The 12610-nt window shown below is 48.3% G+C and overlaps 1 protein-coding gene across 1 annotated transcript; it reads right to left on the bottom strand.

The window, feature by feature from the left end:
- Nucleotides 1-1521: 1521 nt before the first annotated feature.
- Nucleotides 1522-2065, bottom strand: LOC137777364 (large ribosomal subunit protein eL21-like). The gene has a single exon (XM_068564168.1). It carries the CDS (start codon nucleotides 2043-2045, stop codon nucleotides 1563-1565), a length of 483 nt encoding a protein of 160 aa, XP_068420269.1. The 5' UTR covers nucleotides 2046-2065; the 3' UTR covers nucleotides 1522-1562.
- Between the last annotated feature and the right edge of the window lie 10545 nt (nucleotides 2066-12610).

Here is a 12610-nt window from a genome sequence, read left to right as displayed (position 1 = left end):
CCCAAAGAGGTATAGTGTATTGGCTTTTCTTTGTGTAGCACAGATTTATTTGTACCAAGTATGCTAAACTTGAGGCTTTTTTCACAATAATCACTTCGATGTAGACATGAGCCCCCATTTTCTACCAAATTGGGGTCATTTTGTTGATGTTCCAGAAAAAATGACCAGATAGCCAAAAGAGAGGCTAAAGTAATATTTCTCTGCCCTCTCCTAGATGGACCCTAACTTTATCTAAAATGTTGACATCTTTTGTTAAATCTCATAGAGCCAACTGGAGCCCCAGTCAGCTGGCTTGGTTCCTTTCTAATCAAGATCTGTATGTTTGGCCCTGGAGGTTTGGTCAGCCTGAGCCATAGCACACACGGCTCCCTCTGAGTTCTCGGATACAATGAGCAAGACTAAAGTTGGCTCAGAAAAGGGACAGAAGATGACTTGGGGTTAGTTTTTCCTTTTTTAAATGTTACACAAGTGCAGAGAGTTGGCTGCCATCCCCCTCTCAAACCATCAGCAGAGCTTGACCTTGGCCAAGATTTTGCCTCATCCTCTCGGCATTTTAGCATCGAGTTGCGTTTCAGCCATGGAATGCTTAACCAAAAGCACATGCTGTAGTGGTAGTTTCCAAAGAGCAAGGTTTTGCAGAAAGTCCGCAGCGTGCTGTTTTCTCAAAACAACAGTTTTCTCCGAACCGCCAACCCAATAAACCCCCAAATGGTGATTCTTTGGTTTATTTGTACACAAAGGCTGGGATTTTTGTTGCTGTTAATAATACCTTATTGGAGTACAATATAATGAACATACAATAAAGTGTACAAATTTTAAAAGTACAGCTCAGTGAATTTTTACAAATGTATACACCCGTGTAATTATTAAGGGCTGGAGTTTTTTATATTACATGAAACATACATCCTGATGATGTACAGCTTGGGGTTGGGAGGTTGTCCATTCATCTAACTGAGCAGATTACTGTAACACAGCAAATCCAGGTCAAAATGTGGTAACATTTGGTGGTCTGAGTCCAGGCAGTTTGCCCTTTTGTCACACCTAGGGGACTCGGGTGCTGCAAAGCTTCGTGATGTTTGTTTTTAACAAGTTACTTTTAAGAATAGGTAATATGTGCACATAGTACAAAATTTCTTTTTAAATGTATAATGAAAAAGGAATCTCCTCCCCAGTCCTTTCCCTCCCTGACAATAACCACTGTTACTGTTACTTGTGCATTGTGCGTCCTTCAGAGAGAGACAGAGACAGAATGTGAATGTGTGTGGGTTTTTTTGGGTTTTTTTTAAGTCTCAGGTTTCTTCTTTGATTGCTAAACAAGAATTTCTCTGCCCTTCTCCCCATACTCTAGGCTCTAGTCTAGGGCATTTGTGCAGAAACTTGGATCCTGCAGCCTCAGTAGGATTAATCCTATTTGTCTTGTACTGTAAAGTTCATACTCTGGATCTGTCATCTGGCTCCAAAGTCCATGGTTCTCACAGGATTGGCCATGAGTTGATAATTGTCTAGGCTGGGTTTTTTGGATTTTTTTTCACAGTCCAGGTCTTTTATTTTCTTTACACCCATCATGCCATGAATTCATAGGGAATGGGCTCCAACAGTTCAGGCTCCTTTCCATCGGTTCTCACGAAGTGTGCTTCTCTGGGTGGCGCAGGCTGGTGCTCCAGGTGAACCCAAGTACCTTTCTCTTTGGCTTCCTTCTTTTTCTGATCATTTTCCTTCACCCATTTCAGGAAGCTATCTCGCCTCTTAGAGTGCTTAATATGCTCAATAAGCACATTAATTCTCTTGGCAAGAATCTTGCCCTTAACTTGTTTGTTTACAATGATGCCAACAGCATGCTGGGTAACATTGTAGACTCTCCCAGTTTTGCCATGGTAACGTTTGTGGGGCATTCCTTTTTGAACAGTGCCCATTCCCTTGATATCTACAATATCACCTTTCTTATGGATTCGCATGCATGTGGCCAAAGGAGCAACTTCATGTTTTCTAAAAGGCCTAGAGAACATGTAGCGGGTGCCCCTCCTCTTTCCCTTTGTGTTGATCATTTTGGCGAATTACTGGAAGATGGCCGTTCCGGCCGAAAAGAAGTAGGCTGGGTTTTTTACATTAGGCTTTCTACTTCTTTTAATATATATTTGAAATTTTCTGTAATAAATTTTTTTTTAAATTATTTCTTTAGCAGTAGCTCCTGCAACACACCTATCTGTTTAAGTTTTGCATTTGTTTTAAAGTAAGGTTTAAATTGCAACCTAAAAGCAAACCATAGATGGATCTCTAGATAGTCCCATCCTCCACCCCCTACATCCATCCAAATGAGTCATTCAAAATTCCAAAGTTACAAACATGAACCAGGATGATTATTCACCTTCAAAAGCCATCCTTCTTTTTAAACATAAGGTTGACCTCAAATTTATTTTGAAAAGCCAACTTCTCTGGCAGGCAAAATTTCATTTGATCTGTACACTAAGTTTCTCAAGAATGTAAATCGCATGCAAAGCAGAGGACTTATATTCAGGCTTGAGAAGTAGTTTATACAATATATGGGCTGAAGAGCCAGAGAAGGAAGAACCTCTCAGACCCACCCTCTCAGCTGGGGAGAAAACATAGCTTGCATGGTTTGGCCGCATCTCCTAGCGGCCACCTTATTTTGTACTCCTCTGTGACAGGTGGATGAGGGGTCAGGTCTTCTCCGGATCAGAGATTCCCAAAAGATACGCAGCCCGGGGAAAGGTTTTCCAATTCAAATCCCATATGGTTTCCCTAGGGCCATTTTATCCTTGATGTCCTTTCATGCTCTCTACTTTGTCTTGCTGTAATCTAATCACCCAAGGCCTCTCCAGTTATCATTAAGTATATTCCCACTGGTCAGGGAGCTCCCTTTGAGCATCCCTTTAGAGCAGCTGTCACATTTGAGCAGCATCTGTTTTCTGACAAGCTTGAAGACAGAATGAAGGAAGTCACTGAGTCTTTCCCAGTGGAAGTGCATGACACAAGTAACCATTGGGACTGCGATAGGATGCTGTGAGTTGAGTGGCCTGGCAGCTCGTGTGTGCAGAGAGAGGTGGGTGATTCCTAGATGGGGCAATGGATCTTCATGGTCTCAGCCCTGTGGTCCATGCAGGGTCCTAACGCTGGAATGGTTCCCTAAGCCTTTGGCTCCAGCTTTTTCTGGGCAGGGAAACAGAACGAGGCAAAATGCCTGGTGTGTTTTAAATAGATTCTGCTTGCTGCAGCCAATAAGCCCAACAGCTTGGGAGGTGAGTGACCCTTCCTGAGAGATTTCTGTTGCACCATTTCTCCGGCCTCCAGCCCCGCAAGTGCCGACCACCCCCTCCCCTCCTGCTCCTCCCCTCTGACCTAACTCCCTTGCTCTCTGGATGGTTTCTGTTCAGGCCTTTCTGGTTTTAGTATTTATTACACATTTATTGGTCTTCCCTCTCTGCTTTTTCTTTCCCTGAAGCTGCTTTTCCTCACGCGCTGTATCTTTTCATCTCTTGGAGTCTTGTTTCCGTCCACTCTCTCAAGAGCACATCTCCATCTGCTGCTCCTTGTCTGACTCTGTCATGGCTTCTCAATTGTCCTCTTGCCCCAACCTGGGCTTTATTGACCCTGGAAAGAACGAATGGAGGGCGGAGGAATCCACCTTGAGCAATCCCAGTTGTAGGACAGGTAGCGGCTCCAGTCTGGGAAGTGGACCTTAAAGATGGCAGCTGTTTCTGGTCAGGGTGGCAGTGCAGTAGGCAAGCCAAAGGAGGAGGAATCAGAGATGACAGGAGGGGTGGAGTGACCCAGCACCCATCGCCAGTGACAATCAGAAAAGGAGGTGGAAGAGGAAGGCCAGGTGGAAGCTGGATGTCGTGAGGGAAAGCTGAGGAGGAGCTGGCACCGGGGGAGAAAACCAGGGACGTGGGACCCTGCCAGAGATGCTGCAGCCCAGCTCTGCTGAGCAGAGGCAGGCAGAGTGGGCTTGGGGCCAGGAGAAGAGAGCATCTTAGAGACCCTTTCTCCCCACTCTTCTCTGGCCCTTTTGTTTTTCTCTTTCATGTTTCTGTCTTCATGTTATATTAGCAGCAGAAAACAACACAAAACAAAAGGCAGTCTGGGGACTTCCCTGGTGGCGCAGTGGATAAGACTCTGCGCTTCCAATGCAGGGGGCCTGAGTTCGATCCCTGGCCAGGGAACTAGATCCCACATGCATGCTGCAACTAAGAGTTCGCATGCCCCAACTAAGGAGCTGGCGAGCCTCAACTAAGTAGCCCACAAGCTGCAACTAAGGAGCCTGCCTGCTGCAACTAAGACCCATTGCAACTAAATAAATAAAGAAATATTAAAAAGGGAAAAAAAAAGGCAGTCTGTCTTTGAAAGGGAATGGCGAGATCTGGAGGATTTAAGGCTGGATGCACTTCCGCCTATGCTGAACTCTTAGGCCCTTTGCCTGTCTGGCTGCTGGGGCCATGAAGGCCAGCCCCTTAATGGAGTACCTTGAATAGAGGCCCCGTACCAGCTTGACAGTCCAGCTGGAGTGCCACCAACAGTAGGAGTGGTGGCAGTCCCCAGCAAGGGCAGCCAGCAGTAATGTGCATCCACAGACCCCCTCCAGGCACACAGGGCAGCCAGGGGAGCAGGGATGTTGGCTAACCCAGCCAGAGGGCTTGGGCTGAGGGGTGGCTTCCAGAGAATGATGCCAGCCCCATCATGGGCTCCTCCCCCGCTAGGAACTAAGCTGCAGAGGGGCCTGTGGTCGAAGAAAGAGAAAGGAAAACTCTTGCTTAAAAAAGTTTTTAATTGAAGAAGTAATAAATGCATGTGGCAAAAAATTCAAAAGGTACAAAAAAAATATGCAGTGAAATCTCCCACTCCCGTTCACCTCGGGCTCCCCTCCTCAGAGGAGTCCCTGGATGTAACAGTTTCTTGAACATTCTTCCAATTTCTCCTCTTGAGTTTGCTGTATTCTGGAAAATTTCAGATTCTTCATGCAGTGGAACATTTTAAATTGTCTGGGTGTATATGTATGTATGTAATATGGGCCGGGGGACCCAATGATAATAAAGAAAATTGTATCTCGGTTTATTGCCAATAATTCTTGCTGGGGCAGGGAATGGTTTAAAAAATTAAAATAAGTAAACAGAATCCTAAAATACCAGCACTAGAAAGGACCTTCCAAATTCCTTTGTACCAAAGATCTCACTTGAAACATAAGTAAGGGGTCCAGATAAGTGACTTTTCCAGGGTCACCAAGCTAGCCTATGGCACACCTAGGACTAAAACCCAGGTTCCCTACCTCCTAGTCATCCCAGTTGCCCAAGAACATACTAAATGCTCTGTCTTTAGGTAGTGGCCTTTGTAAAGGTATGTGATTCAGAAATGGAAGGAAAGACAAATGCTTGGACACGGATTTAGAAATCTCCTCCACTGGACACAAATATAGGGAAAGAAATCAGTAATTCCAGGAAAAACCTGAAGTCCAATTCCAACTGAAAAATGTGTGCGCGCGCACACACACACACACACGCACACGCACACTGGCACTGCCAGAAGACAGAAGACGGACGTCCGTAAAGTCTATTGTCTGTCTCTCCTGCTGAGCCCAGCAGAGGCTGTGAGAGGTGGCACGACCCCCCGCTCTGCTGAAGAACCTGCGGCCCTCGGACCCACTGTCACTGGGATGCAGGCAGAGGCAGGCATCTTTGGTTGGGCAAGAGGAAGAAATGCCAACCTAGACTAGAGGAAGAGGACAGTCTGTGCAGGGACACGGGGACAGGGATGCCAAGGGAGAGCAGAAGCTGTGCCTGGCCAGGCCACCACGGAGCCCTGCCACCACTGGCCCCATGAGTACTGGCAGCCCCAACTGTTTCTACCACCTACCAGGATGAAACACCCCAAGATTTATGTGCTGACAAAACGGCAGCATAATTTTTAAAATTCTCTCTGCTTTCACATCAGCTCCAGACACTGTGTACAATTTCAGTGTCCAAGCCAGACTGATGGCCCTTTTGATCGCTTCAGAGGGTGGCTCCAGTGAGAGAGGACATGTATGACTATAAACATTGGCTGTAGAAACCCTCAATTGCTTTGAAATGGTAAATTTCCAGGCAAAGTGGATCTGATGTCACACGCCTCCTGCATTAACAGCTTTTTCTTCCTCTTCAATTAATTTTGGCTGGTAAGGGAGTGGAAATTACACTTCAAAATATATCGATGGGTATTTTCAGCCTTGCTGAGAGCTTCAAATTATATACCAATCCTGGGAACATTCCCTTAGTTTCCACTTCCCAGTTTCTCAAGGAAAATGGAGGTTTCGATTATAGGCACCATTAGATGGAAGGAAATGCAGGGCCAGGACCACGGGTCTCTTTTCAATTCAAATGCTCTCTGGTCTTATCACCTGACCTATTTTTGAGCCAAATTTTGTTCCGGCCCTAGGTGTAGAGGTCCATCCTAACATGTACGAGATGATGAGTTCCTTGATAAAAAGACGAGTATGTCTAACAGCCTGGGTCCAGGGCTTGAATCAGGGCATCTGACAGGCAGGGGGAAAAAAAAGCCAATTCTGTCTCTTCATCTTCACACGAGGGATCCAAAAGTCCTGACCTCTGGTGCACATGGCCTCTCCCCCATGCTTAGGTGCCGGGTACACGGGCAGCCTCCCAGCTACGTCTTTGCCTCAGCTGTGTTCTGGTTTTCTCTTCTCGACCTGACTGGCCTCTTCTGCTTTTCACCAGAGGACCAGACCTGGATTTACAGCTCCCTTCCTTGGCAGACCACAGAGAACTCAAGTTCAATTGAACAAGTCTCCCAAATCTGCTCCTCCTCCTGTGTTCCCCATTTCAGTTAGTGGTTACCTTACACCAAAGCACTTGTCTCCTACGCAAGAAATGTACATGTTATTCTCAAATCCTTTCTCTCACCTCCGCCTCCAACTGATCCCCAAATCCTTTGAGTCTACCCTCTTTCTCTTCTGCTCCAGTGTTTCTGCCCTAACCCAGGCCCACAGCATTGCTTGCTGGGACTATTGCAAAGTCATTGTAATCCCCCACCACTAGTCTCCAGCCTCTTCACTAAAATTTATAACTGATCATGTCATTCCCTGTTACAAAATCTTGGGTGGCTCTCCATGGCTTACCAGAATAAGTCCAAACTTCTTACAAAAGCATACAAACTTCTTACAAAAGCATACAATGGGTTAACTGGCCCATTTACCTCTCTAATCTCGTTACCATCACCACTCCCTACCCAGTACACACCAAACCGCTGCCCATTTCCTGTGCTCCCTCCCATACACTTCCACACGTTCGTTCCTTGGTTTGCTCTTCCTCTGTGCAGAATGCCCTTCCACATCTTGTCCACCTGCTTATCCTTAATACTCCACCTGCTTATCCTTAATACTCAGCTCTTCCTTGTGATGAAGTCCCCTTTGTGTTTGAATAGAGCTCTGTTATACCTTTTTGTGACCATTTGTGCCTATTTCCCCATTATCAGTTACTGGGCTCCTCAGGCGGTGGAATCAGGTTTTGTTCGTTTTTGTATTCCTGGAACCTAGAAGTGCCTGGCATGGTAGGCATTTGAGAAGGAAAGGGAAGAAAGGGACTGGAAATACCACCCTAATGGGCAAACAGGCATTGGCTTACCATCTGAGTGGGCATTTTAGTGGGACAGAATGGGGAGTAGCGGCAGCCTGCTGCCCTAGATACTTATTCATTCATTTACTCATTGCACAGATACTTAGTGAGAGCTGCCATGATGCCCCATGCTGTGCTAGAATCTGGTGATACACAAAAGAAGGCTGCCAGGCCCAGAGGAACTCCCATTCGAGGGCGAGAGACAGGCACGTAACAGGCAGTGGCCTGACATTTTTGGCCAGCTGGTCTGCTCTGAGGATCTTTGCCACTCAGCTCCACAGAGGCTGTGGAGGAGGGGAAGGGGCGAAGGAGACAGGCAGTGAGATAGGGAGGTCAGGTAGGCCTTGCAAATGGCTCTGCCTCCGGGACCAATTCTGCTGACCAGCTGGCTTTATTTATGCATGTCTCCTTTGTAGGAATTCCTTGCTGTTAAGAAAAAGCATTTGACACATTTCTAATTAGCCCTCAAACTCTGCAATCCTATTATTCCCAAATGTAGCAGCTGGGTCATTTCATGATCAGTAATAACTTTTGTAGTTCCTGCAGTTATTCACCAAATCGGGGTCATTCCTTCCCTGACTTCTGGTGGAACCACAGAGGGTTTTCTCACCCCCTCATCTGGGGCAGCGGGGTTTGGCTCCTGGCCCCATGGTTGGGGGGCCGTCAGCTGCTCCTGCGGAAGCGCTGGGAGGGAACCTGGGTTACTCACTACACCGGCCCACACTGACCCAGATGAGTTGCGCCCTTTCTCTGGGTGCTAGTCCTGCACCATCTCTCAGGTGCTTGACTTAAGACAGAAATGCATGCTGCACTGAGTACCCTGCCCATCTTCTTCCCTCCTTCCTTCCACCAACAAATACTCAATGAGGGACTTCCCTGGTGGCGCCGTGGTTTAGAATCCACCTGCCAATGCAGGGGACATGGGTTCGAGCCCTGGTCCGGGAAGATCCCACATTCCGCTGAGCAACTAAGCCCGTGCACCATAACTACTGAGCCTGCGCTCTAGAGCCTGCGAGCCACAACTACTGAGTCCATGTGCCACAACTACTGAAGTCCGTGCATCTAGAGCCCATGCTCCGCAACAGGAGAAGCCACTGCGATGAGAAGCCCACACACCACAACGACGAGTAGCCCCCGCTTGCTGCAACTAGAGAAAGCCCATGCGCAGAAACGAAGACCCAATGCAGCCAAAAATAAATAAATAAAAATAACAATAAATTTACATTAAAAAAATACTCAATGAGCATGGACTATATACACCAAGCAGTGTTCTAAGCACTGGGGAGACAGGTGAACAAAACATACAAGAACCCCTGCCCTCATGGAGCTTACACTCCAGTGGCAGAAACTGATATAAAAAGCCACGGTTCTCAGACAAACAGAATGATGACTAATAAAGAACTCTCTGAGCTCCTTTCAAAGAGCCAGGTCCTCAACTTGATCTATAATGGTTTGTAGAAACTTAACTTACAAAAAACTTTCCCTTAGATACGCTGGTGCATTAAGTGGGGACAGCTGGCAGTGGGTAGCATACCTGCCACCTGATGGCTGGGTGACCTCTGCAGGCATCAGTCTCTTCATCTGTGAGATGGAGAGGGTCGAGCCTTCCTCACAGGGTCATCGTGAGTATTCTGAGATCGTGTATTGGCACAGTGTCTGTTTCATGGTAAGGTACATTCTGTTCACCATCCCTGGCTCCTCTTTCCTGCTTCGAGCAGACATGGGAGTCTAATCAGTTCCCTTCACCCTCCTTCTGGACCCCTGCTGCAGGTGCAGACAGGACAAGAGGCTCCTGAGGTGACCCAGAGTCTCAAGGGTAATGGGTATGCCGGCGAGAATGGACACCCAGCAGAGGCTGGGGCCGCACACTCTGCCTCTCCCCTCCCCCCCAGCCCCACTGAGCAGCGGCTCTGGAAGAGGCAGCCACGCACCTGTGCGGCAGGACAGTCATCCCTGTCGGAACTTGGGTGTGGCTGAAGAGGCCTGTGTGGGGTCTGTTCTCCTCCGCGGCCCAGGTGAGCAGTCCCCCGCATGTGCCCTGGCGGGCCCTTCGGGAGTCCCCGTCACCCCGGCAGCCAGCAGCACTGCCTGTGAGAGAGGGCCTCCAGCGGACGCCGGTAGTTACCAAGCACTGGATTTTACTTGTTTCATTTCATCCTACCTTTCCCAACAATGCTGCAAGTTAAGGGCTGTCACTGCCCCATTTTACAGTTGAGGAAACCGAGGCTAATAGAGGGAGTAAGAATTTGCCCAAGCCACTCTAATATGTGCCGGAACCAGCATTTGAATTCAGGCTGTCCAGCTCCAGAGCTTGGGCTTCACACTGACCTATACCCTTTCTGCCCTCTGTTACCAACCCCAATCCCCAAATCCACACATCAAATTCACAGGGGCAGACAGTTCCCTGGGACCTCTGGGAGCGCCAGGGCCACATGCACTTTGCCCAGCTTACCTGAGTGCTGGCTTCAGCAGCTTTAAAGAGAAGGGGACCGTGCCTGAGAGCACTGTGACACGGGAGACAACTGGAAGTCCAAAATGGCACAGCTGGAGGGACCTTGGAGGTCATCTCTTGGCAACCCTTCTTTTACCAAAAAGAAAACGGAGGTTCAGAGAGGGAAGTGAGGTCCCTACATGCAGAACTTCTACCACCCTGCAGACTGCCCAGTGGCCTCAGAAGCCCGGCACTGGTGCCCAAACACTGGCATGGAAAATGGCTTTGAACCCAGTCCCTCCACCCACCTGTTGTATGACTCTCAGCAATCGAGGGCTTCACTGAGCCTCAGCGTCCTCTCCTGCAGGTTGCGGGGGCTTTAGAGATAATGTGTGTGAGATGCCAGCACAGCAGCTGGCACCTGCTAGGTACTCAGTGAACTGTAGCTTTTATTATCACTCTTGTCGGTTTCGGAGTTCAATGATGTTAGGCAACACTACGTCTCTTAGGTGTTGCTTTGATTCTGTGGTTCTGCTAGCTAGGCCCAGAGAGGGAACAATGCTCACAGTCACCTCTGAACACTGAAATCCATCTCAGGGAGGGCTAAGGCTCAGCTCTGTGCCTCTTTGGGATTAGAATCTGGAAGAATGACCATGGGCTGTAGCCAAGGTGGCAGCTGCAAGTTCCCAGCTCTTCCAGTGTGCCTGTGGCTTGAGATCCATCACGCAACCTCTGTCTATATCAAATTTCTGTGAGTCCAGTGAGCGAGGTAATCACCTGCCCCCTTACCTCCACCATCCACCCCCAGGGAAGTTTATTGTGCTCATTTAAGGAAGGGCTAGCTATGAAGTCTAACACCTTCCAGAAAGGCTACACTCCTAGGGGTTTTTTGGTGGTGGGGGGTGAGTGGAGAAGCCTTCTCTCTGAGACAGAGCTACCAGGCAGTGACAATTTGGTGCAAATGTATAGCATCCTCACCACTGAGCCCTGAGGAATAAGGGGTAAGACTTGTAGAAACCTAACAAGTTCCAGCTCCTCCTTCGCTTCCTCTCCTCATGGAGCCCTCCTTCTGGAGCCATCAGTAACCCATCAGCCTGATTTCGGTTTGGCATGGTCCAGCTTCATCCTCCATGCCTAGGGGTGACTTTGGAGCCTCTCACTATGGGTTGATGTGATGTCTTTGGATCCCACATCCTCTCACCTGGTTCTTTCAAGACCAAAGGCAGCTAGACATAATAGACCAGGCTGGGATGAGAGGAGCAGCCTATATCAACAGAGGGTCATTCCCCAGGTCTTCCCCTCTGGCTGACCTGAGAGCCTGTATGGGGGTAGGGACACCAGAAGGGCAGTGCCCTTACATTTTCTCATCATCTAGAGATGCCTGTGGGGCCTGATTCCTAAGGAGCAAGTCTCCCTAGCTTCCCACAGAGGACATGACCACTGGGTCTGCCCCATGATTGCTGCAGAAACAAGGCAGTGGCTTGACAGTGGTTATCTTGGTCTATGGAAGTGAATCCTGGTCCCTACTGCAGTCTAATTAAAACTCCCCAGGCAAGGGAGACCTGGGAGAGCAAGGCTGGCCTGCATCTCCACACCATCTCCTATTGCTCCTGACTGCCACACAGCTCATGCCTCAGATTCCCCGCTATTCTTACAGATCTCTTTGTGAGGCCCTCTTTTATGCGTCCCCTTCTTTCTAGGGTCACATTCTTGGTAGGGCCATTTTTGGACTTGTCCTCGTGGTTAGTCTTCTGAGTGAGGAAAGGATATTGCAGTTAAAACAATGACTTTTCTGCAGCAAAAAACCCATTCAGGTTTTCTTCCTTCAATTCACTTCACTCCAACCGAAGTGTACTGAGCATCTATTACAAAAGTGCTTCAGTCCTGAGTGCTAGAGAAACAGGGAAATGCTGATGGGGTGGTTGGGGGAAAGCATGAACTGTGACCTCGCCATCTGCCTGATTCCCGAGGTAGCTTCACTTAGAGGCCAGGACCCAATGTGGCCCTTCAGATGAGCCAGTGCCCAGGAGCCCCAGCAGGATGCAAGCTCCCTGACAAGCCTGTCTCTCACATGAAAGGGCCTCCTGAGTCCAGACTCACCCAGCCTGGCCAACCTCAACTCCCACCAATAACTTCCCAGCGTCCTGGGCCCTGGCACCACCAGGTAGATCTCTTCCTTGAAAACATCAAGTACTTTCATCCTCTGGACCTTTGCTCATGCTGTTCATGCAGCACATCCTGCCCTGTCCTCCCTTTCCTGCCTCTTAAGAATTTATTCAAAGGATTTATCTACCTTCTGTGAGAAGCCTTCCCCTAAGACCACCTTGCAATACAATATTTTTCCTCTGTGACCCCTGCTTGGTTTGTTTATTTAACATCTGAGTGTCTGTTCTGTGCCCGATACTGTGCTGATCTCCTAGAACTAATTTAGCCCACCTTGCCTTCTGCCCGGAGTGAGAGTAGTTCACATCAGATTCTCAATGCCACCAGGGCTGGGGCACAATCTCAATAATTTCTGTGTCCGTGTCTCTCAACACCGTGTTTTGCACTTTGTTCAAAG

Source organism: Eschrichtius robustus, chromosome 1, assembly GCF_028021215.1.
Source record: "Eschrichtius robustus isolate mEscRob2 chromosome 1, mEscRob2.pri, whole genome shotgun sequence".
Taxonomy (NCBI): domain Eukaryota; kingdom Metazoa; phylum Chordata; class Mammalia; order Artiodactyla; family Eschrichtiidae; genus Eschrichtius; species Eschrichtius robustus.
Note: the sequence above shows the minus strand (reverse complement) of the source record. Positions and strands in the feature narration are given on the sequence as shown.